The 24934-nt window shown below is 46.6% G+C and overlaps 1 protein-coding gene across 1 annotated transcript; it reads right to left on the bottom strand.

Annotated features, from left to right (window-relative positions):
* On the bottom strand, nucleotides 1-23490 carry GPR173 (G protein-coupled receptor 173). The gene is made up of 2 exons (XM_036271328.1): nucleotides 23225-23490; nucleotides 1-1524 (listed from the first exon to the last, which is right to left on the bottom strand). Exon 2 carries the CDS (start codon nucleotides 1425-1427, stop codon nucleotides 306-308), a length of 1122 nt encoding a protein of 373 aa, XP_036127221.1. The 5' UTR covers nucleotides 1428-1524; nucleotides 23225-23490; the 3' UTR covers nucleotides 1-305.
* Nucleotides 23491-24934: the final 1444 nt, after the last annotated feature.

A 24934-nucleotide genomic window follows, 5' to 3' on the forward strand; every position in this document is an offset into this window, starting at 1 on the left:
TTCTGAATTAGAGAGAGAGAGAGAAAGAGAGAATGAGAAAGAGAGAGAGAAGGAGAAGTGGAAAGATTGTAGAAGTGGAAAAGGAGGCAGCAGAGACAGGCCCTAGAACTAGAAATACCTCCTTTCCAGTCCCCCACCCCTGGGGAGGTGTTGGCAAAGGTGCCTAAATTCCGGGTGGTTTGAGGGACTGGGGCTGGAACTCTGCAAGAAAGGCTCCTGTATGGGGCCCTATCCCTCCCTTTCTGTTGGCCCCATCGTGGCAGCCATGACCTTCTTCTCCCTGTCTGTCTGCCTACCAGCCTGCTTCACATGACACAGTAGGGTTCTCTGGGAGCCGGGGCACCTCCTGTGCCCCAGCAGGGGGCGTGAGTCCTCAGGCACTTCTTGAGGTCCTTGTTGAGCAGGAAGCAGACGATCGGGTTGACGGCAGCCTGGGCGAAGCTCATCCAAACAGCAGTGGCCAGGTAACGGTGGGGCACAGCGCAGGCTTTAACAAACACTCGCCAGTAGCAGGCCACGATGTAAGGTGACCAGAGGAGCAGGAAGAGCAGTGTGATCGCGTAGAACATGCGGCCCAGCTGCTTTTCACCCTTGACCTCGTCCATGCCCAGCAGCCGCCGGCTGGCTGCATGCCCATTCTGCCGGATACCCAGCAGGGTTGGTGGCATGGGCCCACGGCCAAAGCCAGCGATCCAGTTGGCAGCAGCCTGGCCGGTGGCCCCAGGGCCATGGAATGTCCAGTTCTGGCTGATGGCTGGCACCATCTGCACTGGCTTCATCTTGCGGTGACGATACTCAAAGAGGAGCAGTTTGCCATAGACAGCATGTGTGGCTGCCATGAGCACAGCCAACATAAGCATGAAACCCAGCGTGTCATTGGCCTTGAAGTAGCGATGCTCAAAGATGCACTGGTCCTCCTCACGGATAAACTTGTAGGTGCCCACGTCGAAGACGGGTGGGAAGGCCATGGCCACAGACAGGGTCCAGGCCATGCAGATGACGGCTGCGCATGTCCAGAGTGTCATGCGTTTGGCGTAGAAGCGGTGGTGGGCAATGGCCATGTAGCGGGTGACGCTGATGCAGAACAGCATGAAGGCCGCATGGAAGCAAAAGAGCACAGCCATAAAGGCCACAATCTTGCAGCTGAGCGCACTGAAGGTCCATGAGGAGCCGTGACGCACAGAAGCCAGCACAAAGGGAAAGCAGACGGCAGAGCGGATGCCGTCGGCCAGGCACAGGTCCAGCAGAAAGTAGTAAGGAGCCTTGTGCAGGGCACGCTCCTTGAGCACCAGCAGCGACAAGATGGCGTTGCCTGCCAGGCTCACACACATGATGAGTCCCAGCAGCACCAGCTTTACATAAGCCGACGCTGATGGCGGGGACAGTGCACCGCTCACCTCCTCAGGCTCTCCAGTGGTGTTGGCCATAATGAAGGGCAGGGGCTGCTCCCAAACCTACGGAGCCAGCCAGTTCTGTACTCGATGGGCTCTGGGGGACTCCATCAGTTGTCCTGCTGGGCTGCACCTGCAAATGGGGGTGACGGGAGAGACAAAGACATAGAGACAGAGAGATGAGGGCGAGAAAGAGACAGAGAGAAACACTCAGAGGCACAGAGAATGAGTGAGAGAGGATACATCGAAGAGATAAAAATGGCAGCAAAGATATAAATGGATAAAAAAATTGAGACAGAAATGGAGGGGATGAAAAAGAGTTAAGAAGAGATAAAGAGAGAGACAGAAACAGAGAGACAAGGAAAGGGGAAAAGAAGGAGAGAGAGAAGGACAGAGAGGGAGACAGGGAGAGGAGGAGAGAGGGAGAAGGGGGAGAGAGGAAAGCAGAGAGGGGAGACGAGAGAGAGAGAGAGAGAGAGAGAGAGAAGAAAAAGAGAGAGAGAGAGAGAGAGAAGAAAAAGAGAGAGAGAGAGAGAGAGAAGAAAAAGAGACAGGGAGAAACAGATGGAAAGAAAGAGTAAGGAGGACACAAGTTAGTGTTAGTGTGTCTGTGCAGCCCCCCTCCCCCTCCCACCCTACTTACTCCCTGGCTGATGTCAGGCCCTGGCTTACTGCTGCTTCTACCCCATCCTGGCTGAGTGAGGGCACTTCATATCTCTAGATGACCTTGGTTACCTGTGTCCTACATTGATGGGTCTGTGGGGCAGGGATGTTGCTGTGGCTCTTCTCCCTATTGGTAAAACCCTAATGGGTTGTGTTCGTCAAACTTTTTTACTTCCACCCATAGTAAGATTTTACATCACAACCCGGTACACATACGCGCACATGCACACACAGCTGAATCAAAAGTTTCACAGAACAGTACTGAGTCTATGTCTAATTTGCCCCCATTCGTTTCTATTCTATTTCATGTGTTGTTGTTTTTTTGTTAATGCTGGCAGCCACTCTGAAATAGGTTCCTTGATTTATGATCAGGAATGTACTTAGCCTGCTTAAGGAACAGTGGGAGAACCAGTGAGGTTGGCATAGGGCAGGCGAGGGAGACGGTGGTAGAAGATAAGGTCAGAGGTGTCCAGGACCAGGTCAAATAGAGCTGTGGGCCAGTGCGAAGACTTGGGTTTTTATTTAAATGAGGTGGAGAATGAGTGCATTCATTCATTGAAAAAACATGTATTACTCTGGCTGGGTAGCTCAGTTGGTTAGAGCATCACCCCGATACACCAAGGTTTCGGGTTCAATCCCTGGTCAGGGCACATACAAGAATCAACCAGTGAATCGTAACTAAGTGGAACAATAAATCTCTCTCTCAAATAAAAAAAAATTAAGAAAAGAAAAACCACTTATAGAGTATCTACTGTGTGCCAGACATTGGGGATACAGCTGTGCACACAAAGATCCCTGCCCTTGTGCAGCTGGCATTCTAGGTAATAAAGAAGATACATAGGTGACGTACAGTAGGTCAGATGACGATCAATTCCTAACAATAAAAAAAGGAGGAAAGCGGGATAGGAAGTGTTAGGGGTGGGGGAGACGCAATTTTAGATGAGGTGGCCAGGGAAGGCTTCACAAAGGTGTCATCTGAGCAAAGACCTGAAGGAGGTGAGAGAGTTAGCCATGTGGGTATCTGGGGGAAGAGAAGTCCAGACAGAGACAACAGCCAGAGCAAAGGCCCTGAGGTGGGGTCACAGATGGTGTGTTTGAAGAAGCACAAGGAAGCCACCGTGGATGGAACAGAGTGAGTGAAAGGCAAGTGCTGGGAGGCGAGGTCAGAAAGGTGCAAGGACAGATCACATCGGCGTGGTGAGAACTTTGACTTTTACTCTGAGTGAGATGGGAGCCATGGGAGGGGTGTGAGCAGAGGCAGGGTGTGATATGACAGGGATTGAACAGAATCCCACTTGCTGCTGTGAGGGAGGCTGCTTAGAAGGTTCCTGCAGTGATCCAGGTGCGAAATAAGAGCACCCTCATGCCCTTTGCTCTGCTCTATTTCTTTCCCTAGAATTTATCTCCTTTAACGCACTGTATTAATGTACTTATAAATTTTGGTTTATTGCCCCCCCCCCCCCCCCGAGAACAAAAGCTCCACAGGGCAGGGCTACATAGCACATGGTAGGCCCTCGGTCCAAAGCTGTCAACCAACTGATTGAGGGACTAAATGGGCTGGTGGCTCAGGGAGGGCTGCCTGGAGGCATCCTGGTAGGATTTGCTGAAAGAGCAGCCTGGGTAGTGCATGAGTAGGAGGGCACAGGCGTCACCTGGCAGGAAATAGGAAGAATCCTGGTGTGTGCAGGCTGGGGCCCCGGGGGTGGGTGTGATAGGGTAACAGGCAGATCCCAGAGGGAGAGCAGTAAGGTAGAAGCTGGAGATCAGAACTACTGTTGGGCCTGAGATGCGCTTGAGGTTGGAGGAGGTGGGGTTTGAGTGGGTGTCTTTTAACTCCCTCTCTCCCAGGAAAAAAAGTCTGTCTCCTGTTCGATCTGTTTTCCACCTCAATCCAACCTGGCCTGCCAAAGCCGCCTGGGGCCAGGCTTCTATGATGGTGCCCTGGAGTCTCAGAGCCAGTGCTAGTAGGGCCACAAGAAGCTGCTGGGGCAGGAGCACAGAAGTGGGGTTGACAGGTCTCTTTCAGCTGGCCCTTCAAGGCCTGATAGCTCCCACAGAACTGTGACCAGCTGACAGACAGCTGGGTATGTGTAAATGTACACGTACACTCACTCCTTGGCCCCAGGAAGCAGGGGAGAAAGTTAAAGAGACAGGAAGAAACTGAATGTAAGAGAGTCAAAGAGACACACAGAGTGACAGAAAAAAGAAAGAGATAGGAGTAGAGAGACAGACAGACATAGAGGAGGGTGGGGGAGAGAGACAGAGACAGAGAAAGGGGAGACAGATTTACACACAGAGAGGAAGAGACAGAAAGGGAAGAAGAGAAGAAGAGTGAGAAAAAAGAAACAGACACACGAAGAGAAATGAAGAGAGCGGGAGAGACAGAGAAGGGAGAAAAAGAGAAAAAATAGAGACAGAGATAGAGATAGAAAAATAGAGATGGGGGAGAGAGGGAGAGATAGAGAGAAAGAGATAGAAAAAAGCAGAGAGAGAGGAAGGGAGAAAGGAAAGGAGGGAGAGAGAGAGACAGATAAGTAGATACTGAAGTAAATATCAGGGGAGGGATAATACCAGAAAAGAAAAATATAAAGAAACAGAGATTGGGGTTGGGGAGTGAGAGACAGATGAAGAGAAGGGTGGAGACAGAGGCAGAGACAGAGAGAGGCAGAAGTAAAGATGAAGATGGGGGGGGGGGCAGAGAGACACCCTAAGACCAAGAAGGTGGATAATGTGTAGTCCAGAGTCTCAGTAAAAACAAAAGCAAATACTAAACTAAAACAAAAGAAAAACAAACAAACAGAAAACAGTAGCAGGAAACAAACAAAACCCTGGTGTTGCTTGGAAAGCTGGAGCAATTGCATAAATGAGGAGAGGGTTCTAAGCACAGACTGGCAGCCTCATGCCCAGATGCCCTTAGACACAGATACACAGACTATTCACTCACATGGACACATAACTTACTGCGATGGAGACCCGTGGACAGCAATCAGCTCACACACAGGGACAGGTGTGCATGTCGCGCCCGCACGGGACACACACACTGAGGATATGTACTCTGCCTCAGCCACACAGGTAGAGTGTAACCTGCCTAAAGGCCAATGCTTCGTCCGCAATGAAGGCGTTACTGCCCCCTAGGGGACATTTCAGAAAGTTGTAGTTGCACTTTGGGTTATCACAATGCTGGGGTGTAGTCTGTCATTCTAACATTTAAGCGTCCAGGGTGCGGATACTGGCCATCCAGTGATGTATAGGGCAGTCCAACACAGCCGACATATGTTCTGCATACCCTAAGACTGGGTTTGTAATGAACTGAACCCAAAATCTACCTCTATTTCACAGATAAACACAATTTTCCTCCTGCCTTTGATATACAGTAGGTCCTGCCCGGCCACTGTGGCTCAGTGGTTGAGCATTGAGCCATGCACCAAGAGGTTGCCAGCTCAATTCAGGTCAGAGCACATACCCAGGTTGTGGGTCAAATCCCCAGTGGGGGGCATGCAGGAGGTGGCCAGTCAATGTTCTCTCTCATCAATGTTTCTCTCTCTCCCCCTCTCCCTTCCTCTCTCTAAAATCAATAAAGAAAAAAAAATTATAAAAATACAGTAGGACCCAGGCCAGTTTGGCTCAGCAGTTAGAGCATCAGCCTGCGGTCCAGAGAGACCCGGGTTCGGTTCACGCTAAGGGCACGTACCTCGGTTGCAGTTTGTCCTCAGCCATCGTGCGGGAGTCGGCCACTCGATGTGTCCCTTTCACATCGATGTTTCTCTCTCTCTCTGTCTTCCTCTCTCTCCCTCCCACTCTATCTGAACAAAAAATGGAAAAATGTCCTCGGGTGAGGATAAAAAAAAAACACAGTAAGTCCTTGAATAACGTTTCATTCAATGACGTATGGTTATAACGTTGATGAGATGCCATAGGAACTTGGCCTATGGCAACTGGTTTTATCATAAGTTTTTGCCGCAGTTTCAAGAATCTATTGATGACGTTAATCGAGGACTTACTGTACCCTGAATTATCCAGGAATGTGGCTATGTTAAGTCCACAGAGACTGTACTTTGTTTTCTGGAGCACTTTCCTTGAGCTATTCAGAAAAACCTCAGCCCTAGGCCTTCGCCTGTCATTTTCCTGCACTTTCTGCAAGGGGTAGCTTCTGATTTTCCTTCTCTGTAATTCACGTTTACTCATTATAACACGTTATATGCCTCTAATTACTTCATCAAATCGCCTGGGGAGTGTTATGGCCAAGCATTTACATACTGAAATACAAATTATTTTCTTATATGTCACTTTCCTTTTATTTCTTATTTATTTGTATTAGAGTTAATACAACGTGACTATTGTATAAATACTATATGGATTTTCTTTTTAAATTATATGTGCAGAAAGGTTATATTATTTAAGAACTTCATGTCCACAGAGTAAAGGGTGTTACAAAATATGTTACATAAAGCAGGTGTTGGATATGAGAGGGCTGAGAATTACTCACATACACAGTCAGACACACACATTTATGTGTGCAATGGTTCATAAGCCCACAATTATAACTCTCCTAACACAGACACACATGCTTGCGAACTCTCAAATCCTGAAAGATAGATACACACCTACAAATCTAGTGTCCCTCACACATAGACTCATATATCCCCTTTGTTTCAATACACCTGATTATTCAAATCCTCTCACATATTCAGACAAACTCTTGCATCACAGGTATGTAAACAGTGGCATATCTATATCATCACATATGCAAACATGGTTACACACATTAACACTCAGATTCGAAGTCACTTACATAGGCCAGCATGCTCATATGCACTTAAACCCTGCTACACATATACACACAAAGAGAAAAACCACCCATGTATACAGCCACACTCACAGATATGTGTACACACAAACTTGCTCACAACACACAAATACACTTACATGATATACACAGCCTGCAATAGATATACACCAAGAGACAGCCCTGTGCATGTGTACAGACCGGCCAACCCCTGCACACACAGGTGGAAACATTAGCAGAGCTGCCCGGCTGGTGGGTACTTGCCACAGCAGGGGGCCAGAGCAAGATGGGGCCCTAGGGGGCCATGTGAAAAAGGAGGTTGTAAATGTTTGGGTCTCTTCCTGTTGAAACATCCCAAAATGTCTTCTGATTATTACTTTGATTGCCACTCGTTCATCATCAGTGAGGTTTTTTGGTCTTCCCCACAAGTGTCTATGTTTATTTTTCTTTTCATTTGATGTCATTCTTATTTTTCCACAACTTTTTTTCCTACAAATAGAAGGGTTATATGATTGTTGCTATTATTACTATTATATGGTATTAGGTGTACCTAAGAGGATATAATTAGTTTAATTTTCTTCATTGTTATTTCTTTATAAAGGAAACTTTTTTCTTCTGGAACATTTGAAACAGAAAAAGGTAGAAGGAATCCTGTAATGAACCTAAGTGCAGCCATTGCCCAGACTCACCAATGATCAACTCACAGGGTCTTATTTCACCTATAACCTCACACACTTCCCCAACTTCCAGAATATTCTAAAGCATATATATCATACCATTTAATTCACAAGCATTTCAGTAAGTATTTCTAAAAGATAAGAACATGTTTAAAAACATCAAGATAATGTGCCCTGACCGGTTTGGCTCAGCGGTTAGAGCATCAGCCTGCGGTCCAGAGAGACCCGGGTTCGGTTCCCGCTAAGGGCATGTACCTTGGTTGCAGTTTGTCCCAGGCCCTGGTTGGGTCATGAGGGTGGCAGCCACTCGATGTGTCCCTTTCACATCGATGTTTCTCTCTCTCTATTTCTCTCTCTCCCTCCCACTCTACCTGAACAAAAAAAAAAAAATGGAAAAATGTCCTCAGGTGAGGATAAAAAAATAAAAAAAATAAAAACCTCAAGATAATGTAATTTTTATTATTTCTTAGACTATTGGCTTTTAATACTAATGATTAGCCAAATCTGGTTCTTGGTTGGATTTCATAATTAATTACTATCTTTAGTTTTTAGGTAAAAGCATTTGTCAAGGAGTGAATGAAGTGTGGTTGTAGTTAAATGGAATAGATTCATTAAAGGAAAAGCTAGGCTTTCATGGCTGTTTCAGAATGCTGGAGAAGAACGAAAATTTGTTTATTGAAAAACTCAGTCTTTAGAAGTCACAAAAGTCTGCTGAGCCCTTCAATATTTTATATACAAATAGATTTCATTTTTAAGATTCCCCCCCATCATGATGGGCTATTTGATTAAAGCTGGAAAATCAGGAGACTCACAGGACACACAGGAGTTTTCCGTCCAAAAAAAAAATCCAAGATGTCCCTAATTTAAGCAATTTACCAAGGCTTGTGTCAAGTTTGGATTTAGTTGCCCAATTGGTCCTTTTCTCCTCAGCCTAAATGTCTGATATGGGTGGAAAAGTTATCAAAAGAAACTTCATTACTCAGTAGGTTATATTGGTCAACTGACCATGAAACACTATCACACAGAGAAAGATTTAGACTTTTTATTTTTTATATTTTTTAATTAAAAATTTTTTTTTCTTTATTGATTTTAGAGAGGGAGGAGGGAGAGGGAGAGAGAGATAGAAACATCGATGAGAGAGAATATCAACTGGCTGCCTCCTGCATGCCCCCCACTGGGGATTTGGCCCACAACCTGGACATGTGCCCTGACTGGGAATCAAACTGGGGATCTCTTGGTAGATGGGTCGATGCTCAACCACTGAGCCGTACCAGCTGGGCAAGATTTGGACTTTTTAAAGCAACTGGAAGTGTAAGTTAAGAAACCAGGCTTGTTTATGAGATGGGTTAGACCCAACCAGCTAGTGACAGGGTTGCAAGGTTAACAAGTAAAGCTAAGACGCCCCTCCCAGTGGAATCTCACATGTTAGCTGTCTGCCAGGAAATTGTCCACACTGTATTTGAAACCAAGGAGGTAAAAAGAATGGGAAAGGGGCCACATTAAATTATTGCTATTAGGAGATAGTGTGGACAGGTCAAAGGACATGAAGATGACATTAACTCAGAAGAATGTTGAATCGAACCGTTTTCAGTTTATATTGATGCATCTCTGGATATTAATTAACTGTGATTGGGTCATAGGATGAGTCAGAAATCCTGAAGAGAAATGCAAGAAGCACCGAAAACCCTAAAGTTGAAATATTCAAAGTGATACGTGAATATTTTGAAATATTGTGGAAACTCTGCATAAGTCTCTGGACTGATGCTGCTGTTGTGATGGCAGGAAGTTTATATCTGGAATTTGTTCTGAAAACACTGAGATGCATTCACTGAGGAGCCCTTACCTTACGAAAGCTTGCTGTAGGTCTAATTTCCACAGTAAATGATTCCAGGTGAATTTAATTAATTTCAAGTCCCCGCCCACCCACATGTCAGCTTTCCGTGCAGCATTGGGATCAGCACACCCTTCTCTATTGTTTTAGACCTAAGTGTGTAAGGATTTTCTAAAAGATTTATGAGCTAAAAGAAAAATCTCAGTATTTCTTTGCGAATGATTTTCACTTTGCAGATTTGGTGCTTACTGGTGTCAACAAATGACTCTTGGAGTACATGAATAAAATTGCATTAAAAAATGTCAAGACACTCAAAAATATATATAAAGGTATACTGACAAGGTCTTTTTTTTTTTTTTTTTTAAGTATACTGACAAGGTTTATGGATTTGAAGCCAAACTTCAACACAGAAGCAGTGAGGTCAAGTATGGCTCCCCAGGTGATGTTTAGTTGGCATTAGAAGCTGAATACTACAAAAAGACGTATTAAGATGAGTAGAGCAATGTCTGCGTCTACTTAGGGGAAAAGCTTCATCATTATTTTGAAATCCCCAAAATGAAAATTTTCTGTTGGATTCAAAACTCATGAACCTTTGTTACAAGACATTTCAATATCATATTTGACTGAAGGAAAAGAAAAAGGAGTTCAATTTAAACAAGGATACCACCTTTGAAGCACAGAACCAGACTACAAATTATCAAACTTGTGCTTATTGATGAGAAAGGAGTTTTAACCATTAAAAGAATACTCTTGGACCATTTGCTGCCACCTACTCATGCAAGCAGCTTCCTGTTGATGGTGACTACCGAGAGATAGAAGAGATCAGGTAGCTATTTCGAACATAAAACGTGGGTCCCTTCCTAGCCATGGCAAGAACAAGTGAATTATAAAACGAAGGTGAAAAGAGGAGGCACAATTTTTCCATTTCTTTAGAAAGGTCCATATGGTGTGGAAGCACCAGCCATGTTCAACACTAGAAACTGCATCTGATGCTTCAGAGAAACCCAAATGGTACTTGATGACTCCAAAGCTCATGCTTTCGAAGTGAGTTTTGCTGACCTGCAGAACTATGCAGCTACATTTCATACATTCAAGCTAATTATTGAGGACATGGGGGCAAACTGTGCCTGAGCATCCTCCATGGAATGGATCTTACTTTCAACGACATGCCTTCCAAGATCAAGAAGTGGCAGGCTGTGATGGAAACTGACATCCATGTCAAAACCAATAGTGATTTGCTTCATTTGTTTTGTTTTGTTTTACCAAGAAACACAATAACTTGATGCAGAGATCTATTCTATGCTTGGCACCAAATGATTTACCAAATCATGATCAAAATGACCTTAAATGGATTAAATGACCATAAAATAATTCAAGGCAGTCATCACCAAGTCTCAAAAGTGCGCATCAACATTGAGCACTAGGACTTCCGGTCAAGATGGCGGGTAGGTAAACGCGGTATCCGTCCGCCCACAACCACATCAGAGTTACAACTAAACTACAGAACAACCATCATTCAAACCCGCCTGAAATCATCTGAATGGAAGTCCTACAACTACGGAATTAAAGCAGCAGCCACATCCAGACTAGCAGGAGGGGCGGAGGCGGACGGGCTGGTCCCACACCCACGTGTGGCGGATAAAAATGAGGAGGACACCTCGGCTGGGAAGGTCCTCCCTGAGGACTGAGGGGTCCCCGTCCCACACCTGACGCCCCGCTCAGGGTTCCAGTGCCAGGAAGAGAATCCCCATAACTTCTGGCTGGAAAAACCAGCGGGAACTGAGGCTCAGGGAGGCTGAGGCGGCTGGAGCCCCAGGCAGCTCCTTAAAGGGCCCGCGCACGGACTTGTCGGACTCTCTCCCTCTAAGCTCGAGGGGCGCCAGAGACACACGGAAGAACTGAGCTGTTTGGCACTGGAGCGAGGGCTAGAGAGGGGGCTTCCTCGGGGACAAACGTGCTGTCAGAGGCCTTTGTTCCTTTGGTGAGCCCTTCCCGGGGGCGGCAGACAGAAGCCATACCTGGGACTCCAGCAACCTGGCTCACACTGGTAGCCCCTCTCTGCTGACTCCCTGAGGCCCTGCCCCGCCCCACACAACTTTCAAGCCCACCCAAGCTGTTGCCAGTTGCTTAACCATAGGATTGGCCTGTCTTGGATCCTGCTTCAGGTTCTCCTAAATTCTTTCAAACAAGCAACATCTGGTCTCAGCTAGCCCCATACCTCTCGTTAAATAATACATAGAAACAAACAGAGAGGCCGCCAAAATGAGACAAAGAAACAGGTCCCAAATGAAAGAACAGAACAAAACCCCAGGAAAAGAACTAAGCGAAATAGAGATAAGCAACCTAACAGATGCTGAGTTCAAAATATTGCTTATAAGGATGCTCAATGAACTTAGTGAGAACCTCAGCGAACTTAGTGAGGACCTCAAGAGCATTAAAAAGGACCAGTCAGAAATGAAGGATGCACAGTCAGAAATGAAGGAGGCACTAACTGAAATAAAGAATAATTTACACACATTCAATAGTAGAGTAGATAAAACCAAGAAGCAAATCATCGATTTGGAATATAAGAAAGCAAAAAACACCCAATCAGAACAGCAAAAAGAAAGAAGAATCCAAAAAAATGAGGATAGTGTAAGGAGCCTCTGGGACAACTTCAAGCGTGCCAACATTCGCATCTTGGGGGTGCCAGAAGAAGAGAGAGAACAAGAAATCGAAAACCTATTTGAAACAATGGCAGAAAACTTCCCTAACTTGGTGAAGGAAACAAACATACAAGTCCAGGAAGCACAGAGAGTCCCAAACAAGAGGAACCCCAAGAGGCCGACACCAAGACACACCATCATCAAAATGCAAAATGTTCAAGACAAAGAGAGAATCTTAAAAGCAGCAAGAGAAAAGCAGTTAGTTACCTACAAGGGAGTTTCCATAAGACTGTCAGCTGATTTCTCAAAAGAAACTTTGCAGGCCAGAAGGGAGTGGCAAGAAATATTCAGAGTGATGAAAAGCAAGAACCTACAACCAAGATTACTCTATCCTGCAAAGCTGTCATTTAGAATCGATGGCCATATAAAGAGTTTCCCAGACAAGAAAAAGTTAAAGGAGTTCATCACCACCAAACCGTTATTATATGAAATGTTGAAGGATCTTTTTGAAGAAAAAGATAAAATATATGAACAAACAAAATGGCAATGAATACATATCTATCAACAATGGAATCTACAAACAAAATGAACAGGCAGAACAGAAACACTCTCATAGATACAGAGAACATTTTGTTGGTTGCCAGATGGGAGGGGAGTTGGGGGAATGGGTGAAAAAGGTGAAGAGATTAAGAAGAACAAACTGGTTGCTAGACTGACAAACCTCAAAGGGAAGGGGGTTGGGGGGTGGGAAGAAATAAACCAAAAAACTTATATGCATAACCAATTGACACAGATAACAGCGTGGGAAAAGGCAGAAGGGGGGCGGGAATGGGGAGGAGGGGGGTCAATGGGGGAAAAATGAGGAACATCTGTAATACATTCAACAATAAAGAGTTAAAAAAATGTTGAGCACTATAAATTTGCATGAGGGAATAAAAAAGATATAGTTCCAGCCCTGGCCAGTTTCGCTCAGTGGTTAGAGCATTGGCCCACGGACCAAAGAGACCCGGGTTCAGTTCCCGCTAAGGGCACGTACCTCGGTTGCAGTTTGTCCCTGGCCCTGGTTGGAGTCGTGTGGGTGGCAACCACTCGATGTGTCTCTCTCACTTCGATGTTTCTCTCTCTCTTCCTCCCACTCTATCTGAAAATAAATGCAAAAAAAAAAAATGTCCTCGGGTGAGGATAAAAAAAAAAAAAGGTTAGAGTTCCAAAAGTGAGTCAAATGTGCTATGAAAAAAATTTCATTTGAAAGTTGTATACAAATTTTATAACTCCCCTAAAACTTTACAGTTTTGTTTTTCTTACCAACTTGTACAATATAAATAAAATGTAAGGAATTTCTTTTCATCAAACCCCAATACCCCTAAATCCTCCTCAGTTCACTCCAGTGTGTCATACACATATTTCACTTTCTCTGTGTGCTGGGTTGTGAATGCCCTAACACACTCACATCTAGTCACATTGCATAGGCACACTAGCATACTCAGACAGATATGTGCACACAGGCACATGTGTACATGGAAATTCAAATTTGCATTCACATTCAGACTTTCATCAGCTGATAAGTGTGACCAAGTGCACACACACACACACGCCCGTCCTCTTTTACACAGAAACAGATAGGCACATGTGTAGGTGCCCACCTACCAGCAAATTATGCAGATATACAACACACACACACACACATGCACACACACACTCTTCTGTAGAAATACAGGCCCAGGCAGAGACACATTCTCCATTCATATGGACACATGCAGACACGTATACACCTACAAACCAAATCGTGTGGGCCTGCATACTGTCAGACACAATCATGAATGCACAGAACTGACGTTAGACACAGGCAAGTCTTGCTCACATCCTACAGATCCAGGTCTTCCTCCACCCTAGGCTCTTACACTAAGACATTAAAACCCACGCTCTTATACAAACCCTGTCCTCCCACACATACATATACACACAGTATACAAGTCTGCCGTGGCACATATAAACACAGTACAGACACACACAGGCTCATCGCTCAGCCTCACTGCTACATACACGAAGGCAGGCCTGCCACAGCGCAGACTCACGCATTTACACCCGCAGAGCCACCGATGCTTCTAAACACAGACAAGCACAAACCCTCTGATGCACACATCCATTCACACCTACACATACACTCACACAACACAGATACACAGGTCCTGGTACATGGCCAGATAGGTACAAATCTTTCTTTTTAATCAATATTTTATTTACTCCTTTTAATTTTTTCTTTATTGATTTTACAGAGAGAGGAGGAGAGAGACATAAACATCGATGAGAGAGAACACCGACTGGCCGCCTCCTGTACGTCCCCCACTGGGGATCGGGCCCACAACCTGGGAATGTGCCCTGACCGGGAATCGAACCAGTGACCTCTTGGTGCATGGGTCGGCGCTCAACCACTAAGCCACACCGGCTAGGCAGCTACAAATCTTTTACAGAACACACACCATCACATATAAATGTGGATACCAACATTCTTACATTTACAGACACTCACAACAGAGATTTGTGAGCACACATTTACATCCTGACCACCACAAACCTGTTTACATATTCAGATAAAAACACATGCTCACATACATACATATACAGTCATACGAGCAATGCAGGTAACACCCACACTCACACGGACACAACACTACCCCAGATACAGTTGTGCGCACTCATACACCCAAATGTCTGTGTAATGGGCAATACACACTCAGGACCAAACCCCATCCATCAACCTTCTAGACACACACTTCCTTCCTCATACATCCACAGTTTTATACACATGCTAGGACACATACAAGTACAAACCCTCACATACACACAGAATCAGCTCATTCTGTCATACATACACATGGATACAAATTTAGCAAATATGCACATAGAAACAACCCCATTCACACTCACAAGTGGACACATACTGCTACTTACACATCAGTACATGCAATAATCACAGTGCTGGATGACACCTTATACGGCGCAGAGGACTCATTATGTGCTAGGCATTGTCCTAAACACTTTTCAAATATTACCTCATCCAATCCTCACCCTCTGAGATAGGTTGTTTTACCCTTACTTACAAATAAGAAATTGGAGCTTAGGTTGAGTTTAGGTGACTCGCCCAAAGCCGCACAGCTAATAAATGACAGAACTAGAATTCAAACCCAGGGTTTGCCTCCAGAGGTCTTGCAGATTCAACTTATTCACATGTTGAAACACATTCGCCTCATGCACATGTACAGATACACACTATTCTAGTACAAGCACATGCACACACAAGCCATGTACTGACACACTCAGGTACAGACAGCCACACACATGTATGGACATATACACGGATGTGCTCACAGACACTCCAGCAGAGATATATATGCCCTAGAAAAGATTATATATATACACACTCACAATCACACACATCCAGACACATCCACACCATCAAACACATAAAACACCCAGAGCCCGGCCAGTATGGATCATTGGTTGAGCGTCGACCCATGCACCAATAGGTCACCGGTTCGATTCCCAGTCAGGACACATGCCCAGGTTGTGGGCCTGATCCCAAGTTGGGGGCATGCAGGAGGCGGCCAGTTGATGTTCTCTCTCATCCATGTTTCTATCTCTCTCCCTCTCCCTTCCTCTCTCTCTAAAATCAATAAAGAAAAACAAACAACACCCAGATACACCACCTACACACCATTCAGACAAGTCCACACTCACAGATACACCCACATTCTCAGATACATTCCCCACCCAAATACATCAAACACTCATATACATTAACCACATATGATCACAAGCACACCCACCCACCCAGATACACTCACTCACACAACCTGCACAGATTCACCTATACACTCTCTTTCACATATCACCCAGATAACCCTATCTCTTTATCATACATCATCCAGAGAGAGCCCCACACATTCTACTTAAATAAACCCACACTCATACACCCCAACCCAGATAGGTGCACATTCTTTCTCATAACATTATTCAGATACACCCACTTTCACACACATACTCAATACTGATGCAGCCACACTCTCGCACACATCCCATCTAAACAACCATCCTCGTACACACACACAAACACATACCTGAAATATATTTACAGTTATAGGCACTCCACCCAGATACAGCCACACTTATACAAACTCCTAACTTAGTACACTCACACTCTCACATACAACATTAAGATACACTCAAACTCACCCCCCAACCCAGAATCCTCCTCATATCCAACCCAAGCACACCTGCAGTCTCTCTCACACACATTATCAAGGCATATCCAAAATGACACACACACCATTCAAAGACACTACACTTACACACACCCCACTCTGGTACTCACACTCACAAATTCCCAACCCAAATACATCCACACACAGATACCCACCTACATATAATCCAGAGACACCCACTCACACACAAATCTTTTCCATATACACCCACACTTTTTCATGTTCTTTCTCTGTCTTTTTCTCTCTCTGTCTCTCTGTCTCTTCAGATACCCCCACTCTCTCTTGTATCATACACACTCCAAACACAGCTCCAGTTACAAGGTTTTATCGAGATCCATCCATCCTCTCATACATACACACACCATCCAGATTCATCCCATATGGATCACTGAGATATACTCCACCCACACACACATCATCTAGATACACTCCACTACCATCTAGATACATCTGCATTCACACACACATCTCACTGAGATACACATCTATCTCTCACACATGCCATCCAGGTGCACCTCCCTAGACACTCCACTGCCCAGATCCATCCAATGCTCTCAACTCCTTCACACCACCTGGATATACACATACACTCCAAACACACATTTTCCACCCAGACATGCACCCAAACTCTCTTTCACACACCCCATCCAGTTGTGCACACATTCACATACATACTCAAGTACATACACACTGGGATACCAAACAAAAGCTCTCATGGCACACTATAAAGATACACCTTAGCACATATTCTGCCACCAAAATATACCTGTGCTCTCAACCACCCATCATCCAGATACACTCACATTCAAACACATTCCACCCAAAACACACCCACATACTGTCTCACACACTGCCCAGATGTACCTCACACACCATACAGACACAAGCACACTTCGCACACACATTATCCAAATACATTCACTCACACCCCAATACTCTCACACTCACCTCCAACCTAATTAAACCCGAACACTTACACCCTATTCAGATACATTTACACACTCCTCCCATCAGACACATCTGTGCTGTCATACACCCACCACACTCAGAAACACCTACTCGCTCTTACACAAGCACACAATCCAGATTCTCCTTCTCTCTTAATCACCATCATCTAGAATACTCACAGTCCATACACACAATGCAGATACACCCATAATCTCTCAATACACCCACACACACCATCCAGTACCCTCCAATTATATACATTCACACACACACACCCCTCACTAAGATGTGCCCAAATTCTCTCTTTGACACACACACACCATCTAGATATATTCCATCACACACTTCCATTGCCTAGATACACTTGTGCTCTCACCCACCTACACATCATCCAGGTATGCTCACACTTGAATGCCCCCCACTCCAATACACCCATACTCTCTCATACACATACTCTACCAAGAAACACCCACTCCCTCTTGCACATACAACACAGATACAACGACATTATCAAACATATACATCATCCAGATATCCCCACCTCTCTTGCATCATCCAGATACACCCATACTCACATACCCTACAAATATACACTTCCTCACACAGATTCCCACCCAGCCACACCCAATCTCTCTCTCTTTTTAAAATTAATCCTTTGCTTTTTAGAGAGAGTGGAAGGGAGGGAGGGAGGGGGAGAGAGAGAGAGAGAGAGAGAGAGAGAGAGAGAGAGAGAAACATCAATGTGAGAGAGACACATGGATTGGCTACTTCCTGCATGACCCAACTTGGCCAGAGATTGAACTTGCAACCTAGGTATGTGCCCTTGACCAGGAATTGAACCCGTGACCCTTCGGTGTGTGGGCTGACACTCTAACCACTGACCCACACTGGCCAGGGTGCCACACCCAATTTCTTACTCATACCATCCTCCACTCAAATAGGCTGATGCTTTCATAATACTTCACAAACACACCAATTGCATACATCCACATTCATTCTCATCCTTCCCAAATAAAGGTTTTCCTGCTATCCAAAAGTACAGCATTCCTATAAAACTTTTTGTAAGCTAAAATGGTGTAAAGTCAGGAGTATCCCCTGCTTTCTGAAAGTTTGTGTTATGTCATTTTTGCTTTTATGAAAAAAACCATTATCTTATGAATGTAGGTCTTTCTTGAAAGGGAAATGGCTAAATGAGAACTTTTGGAAAGCGGGGTATACCTGTACACCCAAATATCTCACATATACACCCTAACCAGAAACACCAAGGCTCTCTCTTACACACAAGCCAGATACTTTGTCTCTCCCTGCTCTACTCAGATATACCTTCACTTACACATACACATGCATGCCTACATTTCTGCCTAGATGGCATAATTTGGGTGCTCTCTGTGAAAATCTTTTACAACCCCAGACACCATACGATGTCATTTTGTCCTAGGCCTTTGAAGGTGGGGTGATGGGAAAGGAGGTCTTTGTTTCAAGAAATCCTTTTCTAAAGAAGTCACAGGCCCCCTTCTTTAGTAGGACACCAGTCATGATTGTTTGCTACCTTTTGAGTATGAATGATAACAGGAATTATCCTGAGACGCCCCCCACAAAAAAACCCAGCACATGGCCAAGGCCAGAGAGGCCCCAGAAAGGAGTCATGGACTACTCAGGTGTTACAGCTTGCAAGCCTGTAGCATAGCTACACAGTTAGAATCAGACCTGATCTAGCAGTATGCCACTGATTCTCAGACATGCACATAAATGCATGCTGGGGTACACAGAACATCACACAGACTCATAAGTACCTTTCCTTATCACCTACTTAGTGGTACAGCTTTTCTGCCCAGGCTCAAGGCCAAGTATCTCTGTCTCACACATACCATCAGAGAAGCACATGCACAAATACCATAACTCATCCCTACACACAGACACACTTATAGCAATGCACACTCACACTTGGTCTCATATGTGCACATCCACTTACTCTCATAGACATACATGCATGGCATACATTCACATGACATAATAATTCCCATGAAGAACACACATTCACTCACAAACATGGGTGTACATACAGGCGTACTTACACATGCCCACAGACAGGCAGACTGTATCACACCCAGTGAGACAACGAACAAACATGACACACAGAGGTGAGCTCCCAAACATATACATGCACACACACAGGAGTGACCACATAAGCATATTCACAGACATTCACACATGGGTGTACTCACACATATAAACACCCAGATGTGTATATGCTTGTCAATGAGATGATGTATTCATATACAGGCATTCTAACACACAGATTTATGCACACAACTGAGCATGTACACCTGGGACCACATGCACATAGACTTGTACAGAATTCATTACTCTATGCACACAACCAGACATGGAGACATAAATGTACTTAAAAACACACAATGACAGATGTGTGCACCACGTATGTTCCCACATGTTCATACCCCCATATGAGAAGTAGGCAAACAAAAGAAGATTCATTTATACTTACATTCCCAGATAGACTTGGACACAAGGTATGTTCCCACACATACACACATGGAAGAACATTTACATATTCTCACATACTCATATATCTGTACAAGAAGAATTGGTAACACTCATCACAGACACACACATGCAAAGACATCCTCATATGCACACACAAACACACTTATAGGCCAATAGTGGCAAGCACATACATTCATTCACACTGTTCCACAATGTATTTTCCAGAACAAATGATGGTATATAAACACAACACACATATGCAAATAACTAGAACTGTACAAACTGTACATTCACATAGCTGTACATTCAGATAGACACACACACAGGCATATTCACACACACATACAGTTAAATGTATGTGGACACACAGGAAATACCCAGACATGTTTACTCAAATGCACACATAGCCAGATGTTCACACATACTAGCATGTGCACAATATATACATTCAGTCACATATCCACACTCACACTTAGAAATTCAAACAAAACCTATGAGACCTGTGCACCCAAGTATTATTAAATGTAGTTATTCATGCATACCACAATCAGATATCACTCACACATAACAGGGTACCCACAAACAATGAGACATATACACAAACACATCCATTCACCTATGCACACAGACTTTTGTGCATATATATATATATATATATATATAGGCATACACCTCCCCCAGCCCTACCCATCCATATACATAATCAAATGTGCACATATAAGCATACCCACAAAATATATATTCATGTACAAAACATGTATTCACACACTCTCCCTTACCCACACAATCAGTCCTCCTTATACTACTGTGGCCATCTACACTAACATTTTCCCAATCAGATGTGAACTCTTAGGTCTGTCTACAGACAAAATGTACTCAAACGTGCACACACAGACATACAGAATTAAAAATGCTGAAGAATCCACATGGACATTCATACACAGGCTTACTCATACATATACATGACATGCACACCCACACAGAAGCATGTTCACACACATACCCTGCCATACATGCATGGCACACACACATGCCCTTACACTCACAAACCCACCATTTAGATGCACCTACAGTCATGCACACATGGGCACACAGAGATATACACAATCAGATACAACTAGGCATTCATCTATTTGGACATGCATACCCAGGCATTCTGAAACCCTCACACTCACACACATACAATCAAACATGCACACTCAAAGACAAAGTGATACCACACACACATACAACCAGACATTCAACAGGCTTATTGGCTCAGAGAAACACATCGTCACCCAGAGTCAGAATCAAACATGCCCATTTACTCACCCAGAGAGACATGCAAAGTCATACCCACTCCCCTATACACACACACAAGCCTACCCAAACACTCACGCACTCGCACACACCATCACATGGCCTGCTCACACACAGAGACTCATACACATCCACAGTGCCCATGAACAGACACACAGACACAAACACACTACACATACAGCCACATGTTTTCAATTGCACATGTACACCCATACTGAGAGCCAGACACATCCAGACCACAGGCTGGTTCTTTCCGTTCTGCACCAAATGCTTCTTCAGAAAAGTCTACTCTATACCCCAAAGCCCCACCCCTCCCTGCCCCAACATAGGGGGCTTTCTGGGCCTCAGTCTTTCCCATCCTCCTCCTCTACAGCCTTGAGGACCCTTCTCTAGCTACCGACTGCTCACCCAGTGTTCCACCACATCTCCACACCCAGACACCAGCCAGCAGACCCCACTGTTCCCCCAGCCCAGGCTCTAGGTTAGCAACTCTCTGGGACCTGTCCCCCACAGGTCTGGCTGCTACATGGGCCACACCCCAGCTCTACCCAAAGCCCTGCCATCTCAGAAGCTTCAGCCTTGTCTACAGGCCCTGCCAACCACTGACCACAGGCCAAACTCTTGCCAAGTCTCCCCTCAACAGGGAGACGCATACATCACCAGGGCCAGGAATGCTGCAGGCTGCAAGCCAGGCCTCTGCTAGATCATGGCAGGGAGGGGAAGACTCAAGCCTCTGTGTGTGTGTGTGTGTGTGTGTGTGTGTTTCTGCACAGACAGGGGGATGGGGGCAAGTGCAAGGAAAGGAGCCTGGAGTGGGGTGGGGGCAGGAGGCTTTGCCCACAGTCACCACTTATCACTCCCTACAAATGAGGAGTTATAACACAGAGCTGATCCTGCTTCCACTCTGCTACTCCCCCCCCCATTTGCCTACCTGCTGCCCTCCCCAAATCTCTGCCAAGACACTGGAGAAGAGGGTCAGTCTCCTCCAAATAACCAATAACAATGTTAATCATGAATAATCAGCAACAATATTAACCATGAGCTTTGCTGACATTGCTTCAGGGCCACTTCTATGCACATCCCTCATTTCATGCACCAACTCATTTAGTCACTACACACACCCATGATGGAAGGGTCACCAGTCTCTCTGACAGATGGGGAAACTGAGGTTTAGTAAGTGGCCCACTTTCACTGAAGTTGCAGAGCTAGTAGTTAGGGGAAGTGTCCCTGGAGAATCCATGTTCTCCATGTACCAGGCTTTCTTGCCCTCCAGACATAGAGACCACTGGCCACTGTGCACAAGGCTATAAAATCTGAGGGTCCCAGACACAACACGGGTGTCTGAAACAGAAACAGACAGCCTTGTGATGGAGGCTGGGGTCCACACTGTGGGGACACCATGTTGTGTCTGGTCCCTGCAGGTTGATGTGTGGTGTGGTCCTTGTCTCCACAGAGCCATCAGGCAGCCTAGGGCCTGGAAATGCTCTCCACCCCCACTTCACCTTCCTTGTAGCCCTACAGTGGCTTCCTCCCCTTATCTTGGAATCTCAGGAATATCTTCAGTGGTGAGTGAGCAAAAGTATACTACCTGTAGGGAAAGACAGGGGAGGGAGAGAAGGAAGGGGGGGTGGAAGGAGGGAGGGAAGAAGAAAAGAAGGAGTGGGGGGTGGTCTGAGCTGGGAGCAGCTTCTCTGTCATGTCTACCCACCTGCCTGTTCACACAGACAGACAGACACACGCACACACACCCTGCATGCAGGCCAAGGAACCTGGAGGAGACTGGAGGAGGAGGGAGAGGGAGAGGAGGCAGCTGCAGGAGGCTGAGCCTGCTCAGGGTGCAGGCATTGTGAGGAGAGCATGGCTGGCTCCCAGGCATGCCTTCCACAGCTAGCACACAAGGAAATATGAACACAGCCTCTTGCCCAAATGTGATTATAATCATAAAAACAGACCCTGTGCAGAGGAAACAGGTGGTGGTTCCCTTTCTCATGGGACATTCAGGATTGGGAAAGATGGTGGAGGGCTCTCCAGGCTTGGGTGGCCAAGTAGCCCTTGTGATGGAGCAGAGAGAGAGAGAGAGGGAGAGGGAGAGAGAGAGAGACTAACAGAGTGAGAAAGAGACAGAGAGCATGGCAGTGATGGAGACTCAAATCTGTGTGGGGAGACAGAAGAGAAGTCCCAGCCCCCATCATTGGTGGAGGGATGCTGACTACTTACCTGGGCTCTCTCAGCAGGGCTGTCTTGGAATCCAGGGAGGAGGCTCGAGCTGTCTCACCCAGGATAAATCACAGCCCAGGCAACATTGTGGGACCCTCAGTGATCTGGCGGCCAGTGACACTCCTGCTTCTGTTGCCGTGGATACAGCTGGGCTGGTCTAAATCGCAGACATCAGGGGAAGCAGGCACCGGAGGGGTGCGCTGAGCAGGGCTGGGGGTGTTGGGGAATACCAGGTGGGCGGCACACAGCCTTGGGGTGCCCAGCTAGATGGCAGGTGGGGGTCCAGGCAGGTGTTTCCCCCACTACACACTCCCACCCCCATCTTCATGCCACGGCCAAGCTGGGAGGGGGGCCAGCGCTGGCCCCTGCTACCAGTCTACTACCCGCCTGGCTGCCTGTCCCTCCCCCCCCCCCGCCCCCCTGTCTGCCTGCTGGCCGCCGCCTTTTGTCCTCAGAAGACACGGTCCCCGCGGGGCCTCTGCCAAGCCTCTAGCAGATGCTCAGGGTCCGGGGCTCCTCCCTGGGAGCACTCGGGCCATGGCCTGGGAGAGCCCCAGGCTGAGGGGGCTCTCATCCAGGTTCGCCCCGCTCCCCAGGCCTGGCGGGGATGGGGAAGAGGTGCAGGTCCACAGCCAGAGGCAGCGGCAGAGGTGGTGTTGGGGAGGGGATGGACGCCAGAAAGAGGGGGTGGGGTGGAGAGAGAGGCTGGCCTGATAGCTGTGTCCCGGGTTTTAGATCCGGGTTGAGGAGGGTGGCTCAGAGCATCCGAGGGGGGTCCTGATGCAAAACGGGGGCACCACGGGCCTGCCGGAGGGACCCTTCAGGCCTGCGAACCGCCACAGCTCACACAAATCCAGGTCCCAAGATGCTGGGACGCTCTGCCCGGACAGAGCATCAGCGGGGAGCCCAGGGCCCTCAGCTGGACCCCATCCTGACTGTCCGTCCCCCCTCTCTTCGATTTGCACGGTCCCTGCCTCAGGGGCGGGCGGCGGAGGGAGGAGGGAGGGAGGCATGGAGGGAGAGGGAGGGAAGGAGGGAGGCTGAGCAGGCAGGGAGACTCCCAGCCGCCAGCCTGGTCCTCCCTGGGGCGGGGCGGGGCCGGGGGGGTGGCTGGTGGGGCTGGGGAGCAGCCGGCTGGCTGGCCGACTGGGTGGGGATGCTGGCGTGGCGGTTGTGCTGCCAGGACAATAGCTGGCTGGGGAAGTCAGACTCGGGCTTTTCTGAGATGCTCGAGAGAGGCTTGCGTGGAGATGGGGAGAGGTGGCCAAGAGGCTGCTGATGGAGGAGCTCACAGGGGCTGCAAGTGCAGAGGAGACCGGAGTGGGGGGCTCTGGGGTTGGGGTGGGGCAGAAAGGTACTGTGGAAGTTTTTCAGAAGCTTTGGGAGGGGAGGGATGCTTAGAGCTCTGAGAGGTGGGGTAGATAACCTGGTTTAGAATGGGAGGCCTGGCGGCGGGCTGGGGGTGGGGGGAGTGCAGGGCGGGGAATGCTGCCCACCTCTGAACAACCCCTCTCCGGACACCTCCTGTGCCACCCCTACTTTCTTTGGGCCACTAGACAGTCAGGCACCCATATTTAAGGCCATGTTCCAGGACAGCATAACGGAACGGGTGAGGAGAAAGCCAGGTAGGCAGAGATTTCAAGACAAAAAAAACAACACGTTTTTGTTAGTTTTAAACCAAAGAACTTATATGCATAACCAATTGTCACA

This window comes from Molossus molossus, unplaced genomic scaffold (genome assembly GCF_014108415.1).
Source record: "Molossus molossus isolate mMolMol1 unplaced genomic scaffold, mMolMol1.p scaffold_m16_p_2, whole genome shotgun sequence".
Classification (NCBI taxonomy): Eukaryota; Metazoa; Chordata; class Mammalia; order Chiroptera; family Molossidae; genus Molossus; species Molossus molossus.